Genomic DNA, 23,148 nt, shown 5'->3' on the forward strand with positions numbered 1-23,148 from the left:
GACCCTATCTCAATCAATCAATAAACAAAATCCTCTCTCCAGATCCAAGCATGGTAGCACATACCTTTAATCCCAGCACTCAAGAGGCTGAGGCAGGAGGATTGAGAATTTGAGGCCAGTCCAGCCTACCTAGCAAAAGCTTGTGTCAAAAAACTAAAATGGGGGCTGGAGAGATGGCTTAGCGGTTAAGCGCTCGCCTGTGAAGCCTAAGGACCCCAGTTCGAGGCTCGGTTCCCCAGGTCCCAAGTAAGCCAGATGCACAAGGGGGTGCACGCGTCTGGAGTTCGTTTGCAGAGGCTGGAAGCCCTGGCGCGCCCATTCTCTCTCTCTCTCCCTCTATCTAGCTTTCTCTCTGTCTCTGTCGCTCTCAAATAAATAAATAAAATATTAACAAAAAAAAACTAAAATGGAAGCTGGGCATGGGGGTGCACGCCTTTAATCCCAGCACTCCGGAGGCAGAGGTTAGAGGTAGGAGGATCGCCGTGAGTTCGAGCCCACCCTGAGTCTACATAGTTAGTTCCAGGTCAGCCTGGACCAGAGTGAGTAAACCAAAAAGAAAAACAAAGACAGCAGAGACAGAAGAGTCCCTGTGGCCCACTAGCCAGCCAGTGTGACGTAGCTGATGAGCTCCTGGCCAAAGAGAGACCCTGTCTCAGAGGAGCTGGATGGTGTTCCTAAGGTAACACACCAGGTTGTCCTCTGGCCTCCACACACACGCCCACACATGTACATGCAACCACACACCTATAAACCCACATACATCCACACACAGACACCCACCCCAACACACACACACACACACACACACGCACGCACGCACGCACGCACGCACGCACGCACAATGGTCACCAAACAAGGTCACATTCCTAGGCACTGGAAGTCAGGCCCCAAGCACATGAACTTTTGTGAGGAATGCAATTCAACCTGTGACAATGTCTGCGTTCTGGACTGTTGTGTTTAACTCGCTCTTGTCTGTCACCACTGTGGGCTTGTGGCCACATGACTCAGGACTGATGGTAGCATGTGGTGGTGGTGGATTGCTTGAAAGGTCCCAGGTCACTTTGTTCCACCCTGGTGAGCATGACCCTAGGACAAGCAAACGCCAAACGACAGCTGTTAGAGTTTCCAACTCTTTAATACCAAGTCAGATCACAGTGAACTCAGACCCAGTTGTTCCCTGTCTGTCCCACCGGGTCATTTAGAGGCTATTTCTCCCGCAAGCCAATTCCCCACAGTCCTGGAGCCCTCCCGCGGGGTCCACACCCTTGTCCGTCTCTCCATCAGGTCCAGATCAGCTTCCCTAGGGAGCCCCCATTTACACAGTCACTTCTCACTGCAACCCAGCAACCCAAATTCAGCCATTAAGAAACACATGTTCACAGAGAGAAAAGGATAAGGGTACAAGAGGCAAGACTGAGGAATCACCGTGGGCCCCCTCACCCCAGAGTGGAAAGGACACTGTCTCTAGCAGAGGGGTGCAAGATCTCGGGGGGAAGAGTTGGAGACGGAGGCAGGGCTTGGAAGACACCGGAAAAGGCTCGCTGTGGTGCTAGGCGGTCGGGCTTCCTCGCTTGGGGCACAGTGACCCCCAAGGCCAGGAGGGCAGGGTAAACAGCAGGAAGCAGCCGCCCCCCACCAGCAGGATCAGGCCAGCTGCTACACCACAGCCCAGGGACCAGGAATACTCATAGGTCAGGCGTGGTGCCTGAGGCTCGGGGACCCCAGACTGGAGCAGGGCGACCACGGAATGCCGGAACACCTCCAGGCTGGCCAGGAGCAGCAGACCTGCGGGGGGAGAGGAGAGTGAGTCCCTCACCCGGGAGACCTTTGGGGACTGTCCCCTCCTTCCGCGCCTTGATCAATCAAAACATTCGGGAGCCCCTCCAATATCTTCCTTCCTTCCTTCCTTTCTCTAATTTGTTTGTTTGGTTGGTTTTGGTTTTTCGAAGTAGGGTTTCGCTCTAGCCCAGGCGGACCTGGAACTCACTCTGTGGCCTCAGGCCATCCTTGAGCTCACGGCCATCCTCCCACCTCTGCCTCCTGAGGTCTGGGATTAAAGGCGTGCGCCACCACGCCCGGCTTGTCATTTTTTCCCTAACTTTGTTTTTCATTTTATTTGTTTGGGAGAAAGAGAATGTGTGCACCAGGGCCTTCAGCAGCTGCAAGTGGACTCCAGACACACGTGCCACCTTGTGCACCTGGCTTACATGGGTGTTGGGGAATCAAACTTGGATCCTTCGGCTTTGCAGGCAAGTGCCTTAACCAATAAGCCGCCTCTCTAGCCCTCGTTTTATATATTATATGTTATGTATGTTAATTATACATAATCATGGGTTTCACTGTGACATTGTCATGTGAATATAATATATGCAGCACCACACCTGGCTCATCACTCTTTATTAGTCATATATAATGACGGGTCTCACTACGACACTTTCATCCATGTATATAACGTGTTTTGACCCTACTTGCCCCGTCGCCCCTCTCATTTCACTCGTCCCCCCACTCTTGCTGATCACCTTGCTCTTGTCAACTAGCACTTCTTTACTGCGTGGTTTTCTTTCTTTTTCTTTTTTATTTTTCCCTTTTGTTTGTTTGAGGTAAGATCTCACTCTAACCCAGGCTGACCTGGAATTCACTAGGTAGTCGCAGGCTGGCCTTGAACTCACAGCGATCCTTCTATCGGCCTCAGGAGTGCTGAGATTAAAGGCGTGCGCCACCACACCTGGCAACAAACTTTGATGATCTGAAAAGCAATGGGGATCAGCAGGCTCCATATGGGAAGCTGGAGATAAACAAGGGACAAAGGCCAGGCCTGGAGGTGCAGTTCGGGAATCCCGGTACTTGGGAGGTGGAGACAGGAAGATTGCTTCCAGAAACATAAAACAAGGAACAAGAAACAAATTCATAGGGACAGAAAGTAGAATGAGGGGTGCCGAGGGACGGTGAGCAGAGCGGAGATGGGCAGTGCGTGTTGGCTGGGACAGAGTGACCACTAAGGAAGATGAAGAGTCCTGGAGATGGGTGTAGTGACCATTGCACAACAGTATAGGTATGATTATTGTTAACAGCTCTCACACTGGAAAATGGTTGAGCGGGTAGCTAGGCATGGCGGTGGACGGCTGTAATTCTGGCACCCAGGAAGCATAGGCAGGAGAATCACTACAAGTTTAAGGCCAGCCTAATTACATAGCAAGTCCCAGACCAGATAGGGCTACATAGACAAGAGCCCTATCTCAAAACAAGAAGAAGAAATAACTATGGTAAGTGTTATATTGTTCATGTTTCCCTCATAAGATTTTTGCTAATCAAACACAACACTAAAGAGGCAGAAAATTAAAGTTAATGTAATCTCAACTTCAGGAAGCTGAAGCAGGAGGGTTGAAAGTTCTAGCGTTGGGGCTGAAGAGATGGCTCAGTGGGTAAGAGGGCTTCCTTGAGGCTGGCTGAAGTCAATTCCCAGCATCCATGTAGACAGCAGAGAGTAGCCATGCATGCCTGTAACCCCAGCCCGTGGGGAGCAGAGACAGGAGAATTGCTGGGGCTCATGAAAACCGCAAGCTCACCTGGGCATAGTGGTGCACGCCTTTAATCCCAGCACTCAGGAGACAGAGGTAGAAGGATCACTGTGAGTTTGAGGCCAGCCTAAGAATATGTACTTAATTTCCAGGTCAGCCTGAGCTAAATTGACACCCTGCCTCAAAAAAACAAACAAACAAAAAAGAAAAACCAAAAGAAGCCAGGTGTGATGGTGCATGCCTATAATCCCAGCACTCAGGAGGCACAGGTAGGAGGATTGCCGTGAGTTCGAGGCCATCCTCAGACTACATAGTGAATTCCAGCTCAGCCCGGGCAAGAATGAGACCCTACCTCGAAAAACCGATATACCTGCAAAGCCAAAGGACTTAGGTTCAATTCCCCAGGACCTATGTAAGCCAGATGCACAAAGGGGCGCATGTGTCAGGAATTCATCTGCAGCGGCTGGCGACCTTGGCATGCCTATTCTCTCTCCCTCTCTTTCTCTCTCTCAAATAAATAAATAAAATATATTTTCAAAAAATTAGCCGGGCGTGGTGGCGCATGCCTTTAATCCCAGCCCTCGGGAGGCAGAGGTAGGAGGATCACTGTGAGTTTGAGGCCACCCTGAGACTCCATAGTGAATTCCAGGTCAGCCTGGGCTAGAGTGAGACCCTAACTCAAAAAACAACAACAAAAAAATTACTTATTTGGGGCTGGAGAGATAGTTTAGCAGTTAAGGCACTTGCCTATGAAGCCAAGGACCCAGGTTCTATTCCCCGGTACCCACATAAGCCAGCTGCACAAGGTGGCACATGCATCTGGAGTTTGTGGTGGCTAGAGGCCCTAACATGCCCATTCTCTCTCTTTCCCTATCTCAAACAAATAAATAAAATAGTTTTAAAAAATGATTTGCAGAAGAGGTGGTGGAAAGAATGTAAGAGCCAAAGGAAGGAGAGGCGTGCTTACAATGCTGTCATCCACACACAAGGTGGCCTTGATATTCATGATCACACAGTGCTGACAGTACCTACACAAGACCTGAAATAGGAGGGGAAATTATGACATCAAAATGGAATAAAAACTAGGGCTGGAGAGATGGCTTAGCAGTTAAGGTGCATTCCTGCAAAGCCTAAGGACCCAGGTTTGATTCCCCACGTCTCACATAAGCCAGATGCACATGGTGGCACATGCGTCTGGAGTTCACTTGCAGTAGCTGGAGGCCCTGGTGCACCCATTTCCTCCCCTCTTCTCTCTTCTCCTCTTCTCTCTCTCTCTGTCACTAATAAATAAATAAAAATAAACCTTTAAAAAATAGAATAAAAACTAGATGGAAAGAAGGGATTCAGTGGACAGGATTTGGTTTTCCCCCCTTTTTAAAAAATTTTTATTTAGCCGGGAGTGGTGGCGCACGCCTTTAATCCCAGCACTCGGGAGGCAGAGGTAGGAGGATCACCATGAGTTCGAGGCCACCCTGAGACTCCATAGTGAATTCCAGGTCAGCCTGGGCTAGAGTGAGACCCTACCTTGAAAAAAGAAAAAAATTTTTTTTTAATTTATTTACTGTCAAGTAGAGAGAGAGAGAGAGAATGGGTACATCAGGGCCTTCTGCCACTACAAACAAACTGCAGATGCATAGGCCACTTTCTGTGGGTACTGGGGAATGAAACCCAGGCTGTTAGGCTTTGCAAGCAAGTGCTTCAACTGCTGAGCCATCTCTCCTGCCTCATGGGAAGGGACTTGGGAAGGGGAAAAAGAAAGTGGTGACAGGACATTTTGATCATGGTACATTGTATATAAAAAGTATATGGAAGTTGTCAATAAAAATTTTTTACAAATTACTTATTTGCACATGTGAGAGAAAAACAGGGAGAAAGAGAGAGAGAGAGATACTGTTCATACACACCAGGGTTTCTTGCCACTCCAAACAAATGCTCCTCTGGCTTTACACTGGTGGCTAAGAAGTTGAACCTGGGCCATCAGGCTTTGTAAGCCAGCCCTCACATCCTAAGTCGTTTTTCTGGTCATCTTGTCATTTTCCTGGTGGTCTACTTGTTATTCATAGCATTCATCACAGATGATAATTACTAATATATCTAAATTTGTATTAGTACTGTCTATCTGGTTGCTTTTGTTTTTCTTTGTGTGTGTGTGGTGTGTGCATGTTCATGTGAGCATGAAACCGTGTGTGGGAGTGTGCATACATGTACACATGTGTGAGTAGAGGCCAGAGTTGACATCAGCTGTCTTCCTTAATTGCCCTCCACCTTTTTATTTTTCGAGATAGAGTTCTGCTCTAGCCCAGGCCAACCTGAAACTCACTATGTAGTCTCAGGGTGGCCTTGAACTCATGGGGATCCTTTTACCTCTGCTTCCTAAGTGCTGGGATTAAAGACACGAACCACCACGCCTGACCTCCAGTTTATTTATTTTATTTTGGTTGTTGTTGTATTGTGTTTTCCGAGGTAGGGTTTCATGCTAGCTCAGGCTGACCTGGAATTCACTACGTAGTCTCAGGGTGGCCTCAAACTCTTGGCAATCCTCCTACCTCTGCCTCCCTAGTGCGGGAATTAAAGGTGTGTGCTACCATGCCTGGCTCCTCGAGTTTATTTTTTTATTTTTTTATTTTTTTTAATTAATTATTTATTTATTTGAGAGTGACAGACACAGAGAGAAGGACAGATAGAGGGAGAGAGAGAGAATGGGCGTGCCAGGGCCTCCAGCCACATGCGCCCCCTTGTGCCTCTGGCTCACGTGGGTCCTGGGGAACCGAGCCTCGAACCAGGGTCCTTAGGCTTCACAGGCAAGCGCTTAACCGCTAAGCCATCTCTCCAGCCCTCGAGTTTATTTTTGAGACAGTATCTCTGTTAGTTTGCTGACACTAATTAGCCAGAGGCCCAAGAGACCCCCTGCCTCTGCCCCTGAGTGCTGGGATTACAGGCGTGCATCACCACACAGCCAGCTAGTTGCCTAATTTCTATTTCTCCTGTGAGAATCAAGCCCATAAAGGCAGAACCTCTATCTGTCTCCTATCCCTAAAACAGAACAACATTTGAAGGACTCAGGAAGCCATAATAAGCCTCAGAATCATCAGTAGGCCTAAGTTTCTGCTTCCCAGCAAGGTCAGTTTCCTGATAAGGGGGAATAGACTGTCTGCACCACGTGTTCCTGTGGTCATAGATAAAGTTTGCTTAAAATAATTTTGTTTAAAGTTCCTCAACTACACATAGCCAATCACAATAAAGGTTACCTAATCTGCTTGGGATCCCCCTAGGCCCCTGCCCACGAGCTTTGCCCACCAGCATCCTAAGCCTATCAGAAAAATACAAGTGCAGTTACTGCTTAAATCAGCCAATCATGTAACCATTCCCCTACTTCTTTGTTCAAATCCCTATAAAAAACCCTGCCCCACTGCTGCTCAGGGCTCTTGTACGGATCCACTGCGCTGGTGAAGTCAAGAGTCTGAGCTTAAGCTCAGAATAAAGCTCTTTGCTGTTGCATATGTGTCTGACTCTCGGTGGTCTTTGGGGACTTCGTGACCTGGGCATAAGACATTGACATGTATATTTCAGACTATTAACTGGACATATCTTATTCTACGGAAACCTCCCAAATCCAATCTCTTCTGCCCCTGGTGTAACTCTAGTAATTACAGCCTCACATCCATTCTCCCCACCACCACCACCCCACTTTCATTTTGGTTGTACAAGCTGCAGAACGTTTGCATTCCAAGACTTTCATCAAGGACTCCGATGGCCACACTTCCATGGCACCCCAGGAAGAGTGTGGGGGTGTGTTCTATAACGACAGCAGCACCAAGTTCCTGCCAGGCTAAAAATTCCACAGGGACAAGGATTATCTGGATCATACTCGCTACTGATTCACCATCTTTGGGCCATGCCAGAAGTACCCAGTGAAACATCTAGCTCTTAGTAGATATTAAAGAAATGCTCTTTGAAAGAACAAAAGGCTGGACAGATGGGCAAATGGATGGAGGGAGGGAGAGAGAGAGGAAGGGAAAGGAGACGCAAAAGACAGGACAGAGCGGGAGGAGACAGCAGAGCATCTGGCAGAGGCCAGACCACACCTGCCTCGGGGTCATGCCAGACTGCGTTAGGAAGAGAGTGTGCTAGTGTGGCTGAGAAAACTGCTGCAGCCTGGACCTGGCAAGGCTCAGACCCAGCATGTCTGCCTTGCAGGATCTCCGGCCAGGATTCTGCCTCACGCGTTAGTTAGTCGTGGCTACCGTGAATACTTGGGCTAGATTTGCCTTGCTCTGACTGTCATTCTGTTCCTCAAACTTGCCAAATGCTTCTCAGCCTTTGCCCATTTTAAGTCACCACCATCACCACTATTGTCACTGTCACTGCCATTCCCACCATGATCATCATCAGCCTATCCACCACCACCACCACTATGACCATTATTGTGCTGGTTTGAATGTGAAATGTCCCCCAGAGCCTCAAATGTTTGTGATTAAACCTTATACTCAAGCCCGGCGTGGTGGAGCACACCTTTAATCCCAGCACTCGGGAGGCAGAGGTAGGAGGATCGCCATGAGTTCGAGGCCAGCCTGAGTAAATTCCAGGTCAGCCTGGGCTAGAGTGAGAACCTACCTTGAAAAACCAAAACACAAACAAACAAACAAAATTCCTTATTAATCCCCAACTGTTGGTGCCTTTGAGAGGGGGAGCCTTATTGGAGGAAATGTGTCACTGGGGGCAGGCCTTGAGGCTTATTAGCCGAGCCCCACTGGGTGTTCAGGGTGAGCAAACTCTGGCTGCTTCCTCCAAGCTGAAGTGACAAGATGTGACAGCCCATCTTTCTGCACTGCCATGCTTGCCCTGCCGTGATAAAGCTTTTCCTCAAAAGCATAAGCTGAAGTAAACCCCTTCCTTAACCTAAGCTGCTTCTGGTCTGGTGTTGTGTCCTAGCAAGGGGAAGGTAATTGCAAGAACCATCGTCGGTGACGTCACTATTATTATCGCCATTACCTCCACACACCACCATCAGTACCACTGTCAGTGCCATTACAATAACCCCTGCCATCAAACATCACTATCATCAACATCACCACCCACCATCACCTCCACCACCATCAGTTCCACTGCCGCCACCATGACCATAACCATGGTCAGCAGCATCACCAGCAACTTCATCGATATCACCACCACCACCATCATCACCATGACTACCATTAGCCCCAACATAATTACCAATGCTGTCACACCACCAACACCGCCATCACCCCTATCCTTACCGACTCCACCACCATCGTTCCCTGCATTGACACCACCACCATTTGCCACCCCAAATGTCACCACCACACTTTGGATAATTCTTATTATCTTTCAAGTTTCATCTTAAATGTCAAGTTCTTGCAGTTTCTCTGCCAGGCACATCCACCACAGTGTCCCCTTAATATTAATTCTCATCACAATTACAGTTGATTTATTATATATGTGACTGTTGGGCCTTGAGAGGCCCAGACGTGAGACCTGGTGGAACTTCCTGAACCTAGCTAATGTTTGGGGACCTGTCTCTGGCCAGCTAGGACTCAGCAGGACGCCTAATGGCCTCTGGCCTGCTACTTCCGCACAGGAGTTAGCGTTCTCGCACGCACGCTCGCTTAGACCAATCATTTCAAAAGTCGCAGTATGCAATTGGTCCTTACACCTCGTCCCCTCCTGAGATCCCGCCCTCGTTCTCCATACTATATAAACACCTGCCTGTTACAATAAAATGAGATCCTGCTTTGATGAGACTCCCTGCGCGGTGAGTTCCTGGCCATCGACACCCACCCTCCTCCTCAACCCCTTGGGAGGAACCAGCAGGCCTGGTCCTTCCTCAGCACTGCCTGCCAGGGGAGCCCAACATGTAATGTTCAGTCTTTCTCTGCCAGAATGGGAGGAATTTGACAGCACACACAGTTCCTGTCTTATGTAATCTGGTATCTCAGTGCTAGCAATTCCTGGAACATAGGTGCTCAAAATGCTCATCAATACACAAAGAATAAACAAATGAAGGTTGTATGACTGCTTTTTTGTAGCCACCATTGAAACATATGATCCAACGAGAAAATAATGGCCCCCAAAATAAAAGGAACTTTCCGAGTATCATACAGTGATTCAGGGCACCCCTATCATAGGGTACCAAGGTAGAGCATGCCTTAGGATAAAACTTACAGCACTTGGCCTTCAGTTATTAATTCATTACATCATACTGTGTTCTGAGCCTATAAAGACCTCACAAGAACATAGTTAGAAAATGCAATGATGGGGTCTGGGAAAGTGGCTCAGTGGGTAAAATGCTTGCCACACAAATGTGAGGACCTGACTTTGGATCTCCAATGCCCATGCAAAAGCCAGGCATGGCACCGTGGGCCTGCAATCTCAGCCTGGGGAGGCAGAGATGGGAAGGTTCCTGAGTCTTGCTGACTGGCTAGAGAGCTCTAGGTTCAGTGAGAGATCCTGTCTCATAAAAAAAAATAAAAAAAATAAAAAAAAAAAGTCCCAGTCTGATGGCACACACCTTTAATCCTAGCACTCAGAAGGCAGATGTAGGAGGATTGCTGTGAGTTGGAAATTAATCTGGGACTACAGAGTGAGTTCCAACCAGCCTAGAGTAAGACCCTACATCAAAGCCTTCTCCCAAAGAAAGAAGACAGAGAACAATTGAGGAAGACAACTACTGTCAATGTCTGGTCTTCACACACACACACACACACACACACACACACACACACACACACAAACTGCAATGACACAGTACAGCAGAAAGGAGACCTGCTATGAAACAAGAAAACCAGCATCTGGGCTGGAGTGATGGCTCCGCAGTTAAGGCGCTTGTCTGCAAAGCCTGAGGATCTGGGTTTGATTCCCAGTACCCACATAAGGCCAGATGCACAAAGTAGCACATGCTTCCAGTGTTTGTTTGCAGTGGCTGGAAGCCCTGACATTCCCATTCTCTCTGTATATCTCTCTTCTTTCTATCTCTTTCTGCTTGCAAATAAATAGATAAATAAATAAATATATTTTTTAAATAGAAAATCAGCATCAAAACCCACCTATACCATCACTGGGCATGTGACTATGACAATTCATTCTACCTTTCCCAGCTTCAGTGTTTTTAATGACAAAGTGAACAAACGTGGGCTAGAGAGATGGTCTGGAAGTTAAGGAGCTTGTCTGCAAAGCCTAAGGACTCATGTTCAACTCAGCAGGACCCACGTAAGCCAGACACACAAGGTGAGGCAAGCACAAGGTTGTGCATGCGCACAAGGTGGCACATGTGTCTGGAGTTTGAGTGCAGTGGCTGGAGGCCCTGGCGCACCAATTTTTCATCTCCCCCCCCCCATAAAAATGTGAAAAAAGCCTGGCATGGTGGCGCATGCCTTTAATCCCAGCTCTTAGGAGGCAGAGCTAGGAGGACCGCCATGAGTCCAAGGACAGCCTGAGACTACATAGTGAATTCCAGATCAGACTAAGCTAGGGTAAGACCCTACCTTGAAAAACCAACAAAAGTTGGCGGGGGGAGAATAAGCAAAAATTGTGAAAAAATAAAAAATGAAGAAATGTAATCTCTACACCTATTATTGAGATTTCACAAGATGTGGTATTTTATTGGGACCTTCAGCTCTGAGAATACAAAAGTCCTTGCAGATTCCAGCCCAAATCTCAAAAACTGTTTTAGAGACCTTCTAATTCCTAGCAACAAAAGTGCTGGGTACTCTCTCATCTTTCAAAAAAAAAAAAAACATATTTTATTTATTTATTTGAGAAAGAAGGAGAGAGAGAGAGAATGGGTGCACTAGGGCCTCCAGCTACTACAAACAAACTCCAGATGCATGCGCCATATTGTGCATCTGACTTATGTGAGTGAATCGAACCTGGGTCCTTAAGGCTTCACAGGCAAGCATCAAAACCACTGATTCATATCTCCAGCACCTCACTCCATCTTTGAAACTACTACAATCCTTAAGCTTCCTTGGCATGCTAGCATGCAATAATTAATATTCAGAGACATTCCTCTACCTCCTGATATACACCAGTGTGGGGAATTCCTGACCCAAATCTAAGAGTGTTTCTCCCCTACTTCTGACACTCCATCATTCTTTAAGCCTGCTGCAACACCCAGGATGTAACTGTTTGGAAATCCTCTACTAGCAGGAAGCAACCCTTAGAAGTTCCAAATCTAAATCTAAAATACTCCGTGCACACCTTCCCATCCCCAGTCACGATAGGGCCAGAATTCTTCTATTGTGCTTCAACCCCATTCCCAGCATGCAGCATGCTTGAAGATCCCACCTCCCAACATGCAACAATATAGAGGTCTTACCTCCCAAAATCCAATGGTGAGTGGAGATTCCCACCTCTCAGCATGCCAGGGTGAGTGGAGAATCCCACCTCTCAGCATGAGAGGGTGAGCAGAGATTCCCATCATGCAGCATGCAAGGGTGAGCAGAGATTCCCATCACGCAGCATGCCAGGGTGAGCGGAGATTCTCACCTCCCGGCATGCAAGGGTGAGCTGAGATTCCCACCTCACGGCATGCGACGTCCTCAGCCTCCATGCTCACAGCCCTCACCTGAGAGGCCAAAGCAGACAGCTCCAACTCGAAGCAGGAACTCTGCGTCTTTACTGAGCACCATGATGATGCAGAGGAAGCCCAGGGCGGCGGCCACCAGGCCGAGCACAGCTACCACGGCAGCCGCCAGGTTCACCTCTGTGTGGAGGGCACGGGGAGAAGCAGAGAGGACGGAGGTGAGGAACACAGAGAACTCTCAGAGAAACCAGAACCAGAGCGCTGGAGGCTTCCGGACCAGAGAGGAGACTTCAGGCAGGTCCTCCTGTCCATGTGTTCCTGACACTGTTGAAGGACACTCAGGAGGGTCAGCTTTAGGTCACTGAGAAAGAGGGGGTAGAACCAGGACTGGAAGACGGGAGGTTCCATTCGGGACTTACCATCTGCCCTCACTACTACAATCCTGGACCGTCCTTGGCCTCTCAGCAGGCACTAATATTCAGAGACCTTCCTTGACCTCCCATTACACACCAGAGTGGGGAATTCCTGGCCAGAATCTAAGAGTGTTGAAATAGGGCATGAGGGAGACAATGACAAAAATGAGCTGTTGTTATGCAATGATCCAAGTTGGACTCCTCCCCATCACTTCTTAGCTGGAAGATCCGAGTAAGGTCTTGAGCCCTTTTCAGCCTTAAGTCCCAGTCTGGAAAATCAGGATCGAAGTCCGCGTCTGTGTCTGTGGAGGCTAACCACTGGTTGTCAACTGTTTGGTTGGTTGGTTTTTAATTACTAAGTAGAAAGTTGTATAGCTACATCATATGTTAGTACCATCATTTCCCTCCTCCCTGCCTCCATTCCACCGAGGGTCCTCCTCAGTGGGATTGCTGGTGCTCCCCCTAGGTTTGCGGGGTACGGATGTGAGAGCATCAGTCAGTCATTGTAAGGGACAATGCCTCTGGGCATTTCCTTCCACTCTGTGGCTCTTATGTTCTTCCTGTCCCCCCTTTCTGCAAAATTCCCTGAGCCACGGCAGGTGTGTTTTAAGTCGACTTTAGTGTTGGACTCTCAGCAGGTTCTGGATTTCTGCTTTGGTGTATTTTGAGTATCCCCAGTGTCTTCTCCATCACCCTGGTACTGGTTGACAGGCTCTCTATTGAAGCAGCGCTCTTGCTCATCTTGCCAGTTCCTCTGTGGTTTGGTTGTCAATTTGACGGGATTTAGAATCACCGTGGAAACACCTGTCTGGACCTGTCTATGAGGGATTTTCTTGACTAGGTTCACTGAGGTAGGAAAACCCACCCTTTAGTGTGGGTGGCACCATTTCATAGGTTAGGGTCCCAGATTGCACAAAAAGGAGAGAGCTGGCTGAGCAGCAGCCTGTGCCCCTCTGCTTCCTCACTGTCCCGAGTGTTACCAGCTGCCCTGGGCTGTTGTCACCGTGCCTTCCCCACCAGGATGGACTGTAACCTTGAACTATCAACAAAATCAACTCTTCCTCCCTAAGTTGTCCTTTGTCAGGCATTTGGTCACAGAGACAAGATAATAACTGATGCACTATCTGGTTGGGCAGTGGTGAAGATTCGAAGTCACTCACGTTGGTGAAGTGCCCAGTGTGGTACTCAGCACACAGTAAGTGGTCCATAATGTACACATGAGGGCATTTCAGCACCCCAGAGGTGCACAGTGACCGGAGCCAGCTCTCACAGCTCAAAGGCAAGAGAAAAAGGAGTGGGAAGATAAGGAGCCACTGCTGACTGAGCACCTACTATGTGCCAGGCTTCACACTGAACATTTCAGCTGCATCATCTCAAATCTTCACCAAAAATCAGGCTAGGGCTGGAGAGATGGCATAGCAGTTAAGGTGCTTGCCTGCGAAGCCTAAGGACCCAGGTTTGATTCCCCATTACCCACCTAAGCCAGATGCACAAGGTGGTGCATGTGTCTGAGTTCATTTGCAGTGGCTAGAGCCCTGGCATACTCATTCTCTCTCTTTCTTTCCCTTAAATAAATAAATAGACAGGGTACTGGAGAAATGGCTGAGCAGTTAGAGCATTTGCCTGTGAAGCCTAAAGACCCAGGTTTGATGCCCCAGGACCCATGTAAGCCAGATGCACAAGGGGGCACATGCATCTGCAGCTCCTATGCAGTGGCTAGAGGCCCTAGCGTGCCCATTCTCTCAATCTGTCTGGTTCTCTCTAATAGATAAATAAATAAAGTACTTTAAAATATATAAATAAATAAATAGACAAAGGCTGGGGAGATGACTTATTGGTTAAGGCGCTTGCCTGCAAAGCCCAACAACCCCAGTTCGATTCCTCAGTGCCCGCAGAAAGCCAGATGCACAAACAGATATACACATCTAGAGTTTGCTGCAGGGGTTGGAGGTCCTGGTGTGCCCATTCTCTCTGTCCCCCTCCTTCTTCTCCTTCTTCCTCTTCTTGTCCTCCTCCTCTTCTTCAGCTTTTCTTTTCTTCTCCTTCTTCCCCTCTCTCCCTCTCTCTCTCTGCTTGCAAATAAATAAATAAAATATTTTTTTAAAAATCACACAAGAGGGCTGGAAAGATGGCTTAGCAATTAAGATATCTGCCTGCAAAGTCAAAGATTCCAAGTTCAATTCTCCAGCACCCACATAAGCCAAATGCACAAGGGGGCGCATGCATCTGTAATTCATTTGCATTGGCTAGAGGCTCTAAGGCACCCATTCTCTCTCTCTTTCTCTCTTTACCTCTCTGCCTCTTTCTCGGTCAAATAAATAAATACATAAAATATATTTTATAAATCAGACAAAGGTGCCAGGTGTGGTGGTGTATGCCTTTAATCCCAGCACTTGGGAGGCAGAGGTAGGAGGATTGCCATGAATTTGAGGCCACCCTGAGATTACATAGTGAATTCCAGGTCAGCCTGGGCTAGAGTGAGACCCTATCTCAAAAACCAGAATAAAAAAAAATCAGACAAAGGCTGGAGAGATTGCTTAGTGGTTAAGGTACTTGCCTGCAAAGCCAAAAGACCAGGTTCAATTCCCTAGTACCCATGGGCACATAGTGGCACATATGTCTGGAGTTTGTTTGCAGTGGCTAAAGGACCTGACGCACCCATTTTTTCTCTCAAATAAATAAATGAAATATTTTTTTTAAGTCAGACATGTAGCTGGGTGTGGCACATACCTATAATCCCAGCACTTATGAAGCAGAAGTAGGAAGATCGCCATGAGTTCAAGGCTACCTTGAAACTACATGGTGAATTCCAGATCAGCCTGAGCTAGAGTGAGACATCTACCTTGAAAAAAAAAAAAAAAATCAGACACAAGTCATGGTGTGGTGGAGATGCTGGGTTAGAGAGAATGGGCAAAGTCTTCCGAGTTCTGTTGCCCAGGAGGGTAGCAGCCCCGAGACACCTGGGACGTTTTTCTTTTAATGGATTGAAATTAGAAGTAAAAATTCATTTCCATCACACCAGCCGCATTCCAAGTACTGCATGATCACATGGAGCTGGAGTCTGCCATCTGGATCCAAGTACAGACAGGACATTTTCATTTTCACAGACAATTCTGTAGAACAACATTCCTTTCTGTCAGATTTATTCAAATTAGAATCTTGCCCTTACCCTTTCCTGGGGGGAAAGAAAAAGACAGTAATTTCAACCATTTCTGGACTTCGTGTTTTTTCACCTGGAAGATAAACTGCAAGTTCATCCGGGCATGGTGGTGCACACTTGGGACCCAGGCAGAGGTAGGAGGTTCGCAGTGAGTTCTAGGCCAGCGTGGCATTACACAGTGAATCCCAGGTCAACCTGCACTACAGTGAGACCTTTCTTGGATGGGGTGGGGGGTGGAGTTAAAATCCCAATCCTGGAGGGTTATGGCGTGGATTAGGGTCCATATTTTCGGTTTCCTTCTTGTGGCTGTGACCAAATACCTGACCAGAGCAATTTAGGGAAAGAAAGAGTTTATTTCTGCTTACAGTTCCAAAGAGTAGATTCCACCACACCAGGCAGAAGCAGGAAACTGGAGTCATATTCTATCTAGCACAGGAAGTGGAGAGGGATGAGCACTGGGGCGCAGCCAACACTCTTCCTTTGACACAGATCAGGACCCCCGCCCACGGAATGATGCCACCCACCTTAATTAACCAAATCAAGCTAATCTCTCACAGACAAGCCCAGAGGCTAACCTAATCTACAGGATCCTAGGGTCCTGTCAAATTGACAGGGAAGGGCTGGAGAGCTGGCCTAGCAGTTAAGATGCTTGCCTGCAAAACCCAACAACCAGAGGTTTGATTTCCTAATAACCCACTAAAGCTGGGGTGTACAAAATAGCACGGGCGTCTGCAATTTGTTTGCAGTGGCTGGAAGCCCTGGTATCCACATTCTCTCCCTCTCTCTCCCTCTCTCTCCCTCTCTCTCCCTCTCTCTTCCTCTCTCTCCTTCTCTCTCTCTCTCTCTGTCGCTCACTCACTCGCTCGCTCTGCTTATAAATAAGTAAAATATAAAAATACGATAAAATTGAGAGTGACTATGAGCCATCAAACTGTATAAGCAAAGCCTCAGGTGTGTGTGGGGGTGCTAAGATAGTTAGGAGTGCCCAGTTGTGAGATGTTACAGTGCTAGCCATATAGAGGGAGTGTAATGTGCCCAAAGCCACATAGAATGGAGCTAAGGGTCAGAGTGTCAGGCACAGGGTCACCCGCTCTGTGTCCTCACCATTAACCCCATCAACACCACTCCCCCAAGATGGGACATGGGCAGATTATAGCAGCTGAGCCCATCCTGGGATAAAGAGGGTACCATGCAATCAGTCACACCTCCATATCATCAGCATCCCCTCCCGCCCCCCCAAGCAGCCCTCCTTTGTCATGGGAAAAAGTCTCACCTTTCTTGGTAGTTCTCTGGAAGATGTGTGTGTTCTCCCCAGTGGTGAAGAATTTAAAGTAGGTGCAGTTTGCTTCTGTGGGGACAGAGAGAAAGGAGGAGGGGAAGTGACCTTCGTGTAAGCTCAGGGCTGGACACTTAGTAGACCCCACAGGGAATGAAAAATACATCTTTTTGTTGTTGTTGTTGTTGTTTGTTTTGTTTTTCGAGGTAGGGTCTCACTCTAGTCCAGGCTGACCTGGAATTCACTATGTAGTCTCAGGGCAGCCTCGAACTAATGGCGATCCTCCTGCCTCTGCCTCCAGAGTGCTGGGATTAAAGGCGTGCACATCTTTGGGAGCCTTGTTAGCACAGTAGGTAGCATGTCCGTCTCATAAAAAATACATCTTGACAATCCTTGGCATACAGAAGAGAGAGGTGACACTCAGTTGCACACCACCTGTGTCCGGGGGCTGAGCTTGTGACCCTGAACTCTGAGGTCTAAGACTGTGGTCTCGGTAGGCCCTCAACCTGTCTGGCCCAGATCTTTGTCTTTCAGTGAGTTGACAATCTCTTTCCTGGCTCCTTCATGTGAGTCTGTGGAGTATGAAGTGGATTAGAAACGGGTTATCATTTTATGCAACAAAGGACACTACGACTCAGTAACAAGAGACTAAGAGACTCAAAAAAAGACTCCTTTCTCCTGTCCTGAATACACAAAGAGCTCCTGCCGATTAGCAGGGGGAGAGAAGTAACCCCATTGAAAAACGGGCAGAGTATATATATGAACAGTTCTTCACGGGAGGGGGAAGCCTGGGTGGCTCGCAACTACATGAAGAGAGACTGCTTCGAAGGAGTCAGACGAGGGCGACCTAAGTCAGCAGGGAGGTACCACTTTTCATCAATTAGACGGGAAAATACCAAAGGGCAAAGTCAAGTGCTAAGTGGATAACAGCTGTGAGCGTAAACTGGGGCTGGTCGCCTTGCAAGGGACTCCGACACACCGTGTCAAATGAACGCAGGAAAGTCGAATGCCACTGGTTCAGCCAGTAGTGGGTCACACATATGATGGAGACCCCGTCACACGATATCACATGGGAACCAGCCCAGTCTGCGTAAGGACACTCTGTGAACGTTTTACCTGAGCATGCATTTCTTAGAATATGTCTCCACTATTAAGTGACACATGAATGTATGTTCATGCCTTACGACACAGCAATTACATGATTGGGTAGTAATAAAAATAAAAAATAAATTCATAAATAAACACTGCATGGACTGGAGAAATGGATCAGCAGTTAAAGGTGCTTGCTTGCAAACCTTGATGGCCCAGTTTGTTTACAGCGGCAGGAGGCTTTGACACACCCGTGCTCACTCTGGCCAGCATGGTTGCACACACTTTTCATACCAGCACTCAGGAGACTGAGGTAGGAGGATCACTGTGGGTTTGAGGCCAGCCTGGGCTATAAAGTGAGTTTCAGGTCAGCCTGGGCTAGAGTTAGAACCTGCTTCAAAAAAGTTGTCTTTTTTTTTTTTTTTAAGTGGGGAATAGGGAGATGGGTCAACAGCTAAAGGTGGCTGCTTTCCAAGTCACATAAAGTCAGATGCACAAAGTGGGGGATACACCGAGTTGGTTTGCAGCAGCAAGAGCCCCTGGTGTGACATACTCACTTCTCTCTCTCTCTCTCTCTCTCTCTCTCTCTCTCTCCCTCTCCCTCTCTCTCTCTCCCTCCCTCTCCCTCTCCCTCTCCCTCTCCCTCTCCCTCCCTCCCTCCCTCCCTCCCTCCCTCCCTCCCTCCCTCTCTCTCTCTCTCTCTCTCTCTCTCTCTCTCTCTCTCAACTTGAAGGAGAGAATATGAAGGAATAAGGAATCTAGCCAAGTCAGAGGGGTCGTGTGGGGCACATTCACGGCAGCCCTAGGACGAGGGCTCGCGGCCTTCCATCAAGAGCCGGGCAGGTATGAGCTGCAGGAGGAGGCAAAGGGAACTGACTGTACCAGAGAGAAGGGGAGGACGCCCTTGGGAGTGGTCAGGGGGTGCTCAGGGCACATTCACCAGAGAAGTGCAGTCCTGAGCAGGGTGTGTTGTCTAGCATCCCATTTTGGCAGCTAATGACAAGGCCTTGTGTCTCTCCACACCCAGAAGATACAAAATATCCCATTTGGAAATCCACAGGTGTGAGGCACTCTCTGACAGCCAAAGGAGGTATGGGCTGTGCTTTGATTCTGAAATGGGAACGATTTCTTGTCGATTACAGAAACATGGGAGGAGGCAGAATTGTTGTATGATGGCAATAGTCCTGTAAGAAGGGTAATGTGTTTGGATCACTGTGAGTTCGAGGCCAGCCGGAGATTACAGAGTGAATTCCAGGATCTCCAGGTCCCATGTAAGCCAGTGATGCAAACATGCAATGTGGCACATGCGCCCAAGGGGGTGCACATGTCTGGAATTCGTTCTCAGAGACTGAAGGCCCCAGCATGCCCATTTTCTCTCCCTCTCTCTCTCAAAGTAAATAAATAAATAAAAGAAGGGTCATGTCCTTCCTTTTTTTTTAACGGTTTTTTGAGGTAGAGTCTCACTCTAGCTCAGGCTGAATGGAATTCACTATGTAGTCTCAGGCGGCCTTGAACTTAACGGTGATCCTCCTACCTCTGCCTCCCGAGCGCTTGGATAAAAGGCGTGCGCCACCACGCCCGGCTTACATATGTTTTCGGTTTTTTGAGATGAGCTGTCATGTCACCCAGACTACATGACCTTGAATTCACTATGCAGCTGAGTCTGGCCTTAACCTCATGATCTTCCTACCCCCACAGAGCTCTCAGAGTGCTGGAGTTACAGGTGTACACACCAGGTTGGGACATGCTTTCTGACAAGTAGTAGAGATGGCAAAAGACATAAGGGACCTCATCATATGCAGTGAGGTGGCGGAGGACAGCACCAAGCCCTGCAAATGAGGATCTTTGGAACCTCTTTATGCAGTGACATACAGGTAGGTATAGCATAGCTGTGAGGAACAGACATGGCCAGGATTCAAACCCCATGGGACTAGGCTGGTTGTACAGACTTCTCTTGCTCCTCACTGTGGATTCTAGACAGGAGCTCTACCACTGAGCCAGGCCCTCAGCCCCTCAGCCCCTCGCTGTGGATTCTAGGAAAGCCCTCTATCACTGAGGTGTATATCTTTTTTTTTTTTTTTTCAAGGTAGGGTCTCCCTCTAGCCTAGTCTGACCTAGAATTCACTATGTAATCTCAGGTTGGCCTAGAACTCACAGTGATCCTCCTTCTCAGCCTCCTGAATACTGGGATTAAAGGCATGTGTCACCCAGCCTGGCAAGTTACATTTTTTGGCTTTTATTTTATTTTCATTTTTCCAGGTAGGGTCTCTCTCTAGCCCAGGCTGACCTGGAGCCTCCAACCTCTGCCTCCTGAGTGCTGGGATGAAAGGTGAGTGCCACCATGCACAGCTGACATTTTATTTTAAACCCAGACTGGGCTTGTACTTAGGACCTTTCTGCTTCAGCCTCCCAAACAGGTGGGATTGCAAGCCTATACCACTAGGCCCAGCTAGTACCTCGTACTTTGATTACTAGGACATGCTATTTTGCAAGAGCTTGGGATTGTCCACCTTGAGATCCTGAGATGTGAGAGACAACAGAAAGGACGTGTTTAAAATAGCTTATCTGGGGCTGGAGAGATGGCTTAGAGGTTAAGGGTCCTGCCTGCAAAGCTTAAGGACCCAGGTTTGATTCTGCAGATCCCATGTAAGCCAGATGCACAAAGGTGAGGCAAGCGTAGGATCACACATGCCCACTAGACTGCACAAGCGTCTGGAGTTGGATTGTAGTGGTTGAGGCCCTAATGTGCCAATTCTCTCTCCCTCCCCCTCTCTCTCTCTCAATAAAAAAAATTAAAATAAAATAACTGATCTGGACAAAGAGTCGCTCAGACCATGAACAGCGCATGGCCTCCCACTTGGCTCATGAGGGCTTGGAGCACCGTATTTTGAATCCTGTCATACCTGGAGAAGCCACTTGTAAAAGAAACCCTACGTGAATCCAGAAGGACAGGAGATAACCCTTGAAGAATGCTGGGCCTATTAGGCACACTCGGGAAAGAATAGTGGAGATCTCACAAAAATCACTAAACATATGATGTCTCAACCAGGCTCTAAAGGCTCTAAAGGGTGGTAGATACTGCCTTGGGGTCAGAAGAGGTCAAATAAGCTCCCATCCAGTTCCCAAAGGGTGCAGAATGTCCTGCTGGTATACGCAAAGGGTATAGCATGTCCTATCAGAGAGCGAGAGGAATGGGATAGCCCCCTGGCACGGCTAGTGTCAAAAAAGAAAACCAAAACACTGGGCAGGAAAATTAGGGCTGTGGAGTTTCTGTAGAAAAAAATAAGAAGAGTCGAAATGTTTACTCTGGACCTTCATTGATGAGAGGGACCGGAAGGAAACATTTCTCAGGAGACACAAGGTCTGCCTGGGATGGAGGGAGGGATGCAGGGAGAACTTCGTTTGCCTGTATCAGCAGAGAGCCAATGAGCACAGACTCTACTTCCGGGTAGAACAGTCTGTCTCCCTGGTGCGTGCTAACAGAATGGGAATGTAGGATGTCTCCAGGCGGGAAAAGCTTCTCAACAAAAGGGCACAGGCTGTCTGTGGGCACACGCACAGGGGCTCAGGCTGTGTGTGGGGTTGGGAAGGGGTGCAGGCAGTTCTAAGAGATGTGGGTTGTCAGGGTGAACACAGGCTGTCTCTAGGGGTACAGGTTGGTGTAAGGAGACAAGCTGGGTTGGTGCTGTCTGTGGAAGCTTAGATTCTCTCTTGGGCACAGGTTGGCCTTAGATACAGGGCACTGTCAGAAAACAAGCTCTGAAGCCAGGCATGGTGGTGCACGCCTTTAATCCCAGCACTCAGGAGGAAGAGGTAGGAGGATCATGAGTTTGAGGCCACCCTGAGACTGCATAGTGAATTCCAGGTCAGCCTGGGCTACAGCCAGACCCTACCTCAAAAAAAAAAAAAAAAAAAGAAAAGAAAAGAAAAGAAAACAAGTTCTGAGGCACACAGGATCTTTGAGGGTTAAGCCAGTTAGGTCAGAGCATTGGCTACAGTCTCTCAGTGTCTGTCTGTCTGTCTCTCCTTTCTGAAAACAGAGATTGATCTGGGCACAGCCTTTTTTAGGGGCACGGTTTTCCCCCCACACACGCCCCCTTCTCTCTCCCGGTCTGTTGGGCACAAGCCTTGGGCTCAAGACAGTCTCACCTCCAGGCAGCTCTGCTGGACCGCAGGTCTCCCTGCCCACAGGCACATCCGCCTGCCACAGTCGCTTGGTGCACACCTTCCACAGCCCCAGATGGGCAGCATCACACACAGCGCTGCTATTGGTTTTGTAGGTATTGAGTTCCACCCAGAACTCAGTGCCCACCGACAGCACGGCCAGCGTGGCTCCCACGGAGGACAGCAGCAATACCAGCTTGATTTTGCCTTCCAGTTCAGGAGTCAGGCCCAGATTCTGCTGCCCTTGGGCACGACGGCGGCTCGCGGCGGCTCGCCGGCGGTCTTCTTCTTGCATGAAGAAATTAGACCACATCATCATGCTGATGGTGATGGGTAGGGCTCAGGCCAGCTTCAAGGAGACAGAGATGCGGAGGAGCCCCAAAAGAGGCAGGAGAAGGGAGCGGCTTGGAGTCTTGAAGGGAGTGGGGGAGGCTCAGGGTGAAATCACGAGCCAAACCTCAAAATGCACAAGTCCAGGCCTCCTCTGGGACTCAGAAGAGGAAAAAACTGGGTTCCTAGGTTGGGGAGATCTGGGAGATTTAAAGGGGTACCACAGGAAGTACACACATTAATTTCACACAGTTTGAAGCCTAGAGAAAAAGCCGCGTTCCTTTGAGGCTGGCCTACGCAGGAAGATTCCAAAAGGAGGCCGGAACACTTGTCCAACCTCTAAGGCCAAGGCTCCAAGTTTGGGGGTCCCCAAGGAGGAGAGACGAAGTCTTCGGTGTGTGTGAGAGAGGTGCCCTGGGTTCCCTTGGGCTCAGAGCTTGGGGGAGGGGGGGTTGAAGTGGGAACACCTGTGGGATATACACAAAGGAGGAAGTGAGGTCCCCAAGGGTGGTTGGAATTCCCCCCAGGTCTCAGAGGGGTAAAGGTACCCTCCAACAGTCAGGGCAGATTTATGAAATCCTCGCAGGAGTTCGGAGGCATTGGGACAGGGCATTGAAGACAAGCTACTCAGAGGAGCGCCCAGACAAGACTCCACT

The 23,148-nt window shown here is 48.6% G+C and overlaps 1 protein-coding gene across 3 annotated transcripts; it reads right to left on the minus strand.

Annotated features, from left to right (window-relative positions):
* Positions 1–1,221: 1,221 nt before the first annotated feature.
* Cacng6 (calcium voltage-gated channel auxiliary subunit gamma 6) lies at positions 1,222–22,478 on the minus strand. Of its 3 annotated transcripts, XM_004671571.2 has the most exons (4): positions 22,148–22,478; positions 16,907–16,981; positions 12,103–12,240; positions 1,222–1,785 (listed from the first exon to the last, which is right to left on the minus strand). In XM_004671571.2, exons 1-4 carry the CDS (start codon positions 22,476–22,478, stop codon positions 1,550–1,552), a joined length of 780 nt encoding a protein of 259 aa, XP_004671628.1. In that variant the 3' UTR covers positions 1,222–1,549. The 3 variants fall into 3 exon arrangements, with proteins under 3 accessions (XP_004671628.1, XP_044990468.1, XP_044990470.1); XM_045134533.1 differs by lacking the exon at positions 12,103–12,240; XM_045134535.1 differs by lacking the exons at positions 12,103–12,240; positions 16,907–16,981.
* Positions 22,479–23,148: the final 670 nt, after the last annotated feature.

The sequence above is a fragment of the Jaculus jaculus genome, chromosome 14 (assembly GCF_020740685.1).
Source record: "Jaculus jaculus isolate mJacJac1 chromosome 14, mJacJac1.mat.Y.cur, whole genome shotgun sequence".
Lineage (NCBI taxonomy): Eukaryota > Metazoa > Chordata > Mammalia > Rodentia > Dipodidae > Jaculus > Jaculus jaculus.

What these genes read in the sequence shown, in the direction of transcription:
- Cacng6 (XM_004671571.2), bottom strand. Translation starts at nt 22,478, where the DNA reads ATGATGTGGTCTAATTTCTTCATGCAAGAAGAAGACCGCCGGCGAGCC. An exon ending in CCAGAGAACTACCAAGAAAG is followed by an intron (nt 12,241 to 16,906) that starts GTGAGACTTTTT and finishes CCCTCCACACAG; the next exon opens with AGGTGAACCTGGCGGCTGCC. An exon ending in TGTCTGCTTTGGCCTCTCAG is followed by an intron (nt 1,786 to 12,102) that starts GTGAGGGCTGTG and finishes CTCCCCCCGCAG; the next exon opens with GTCTGCTGCTCCTGGCCAGC.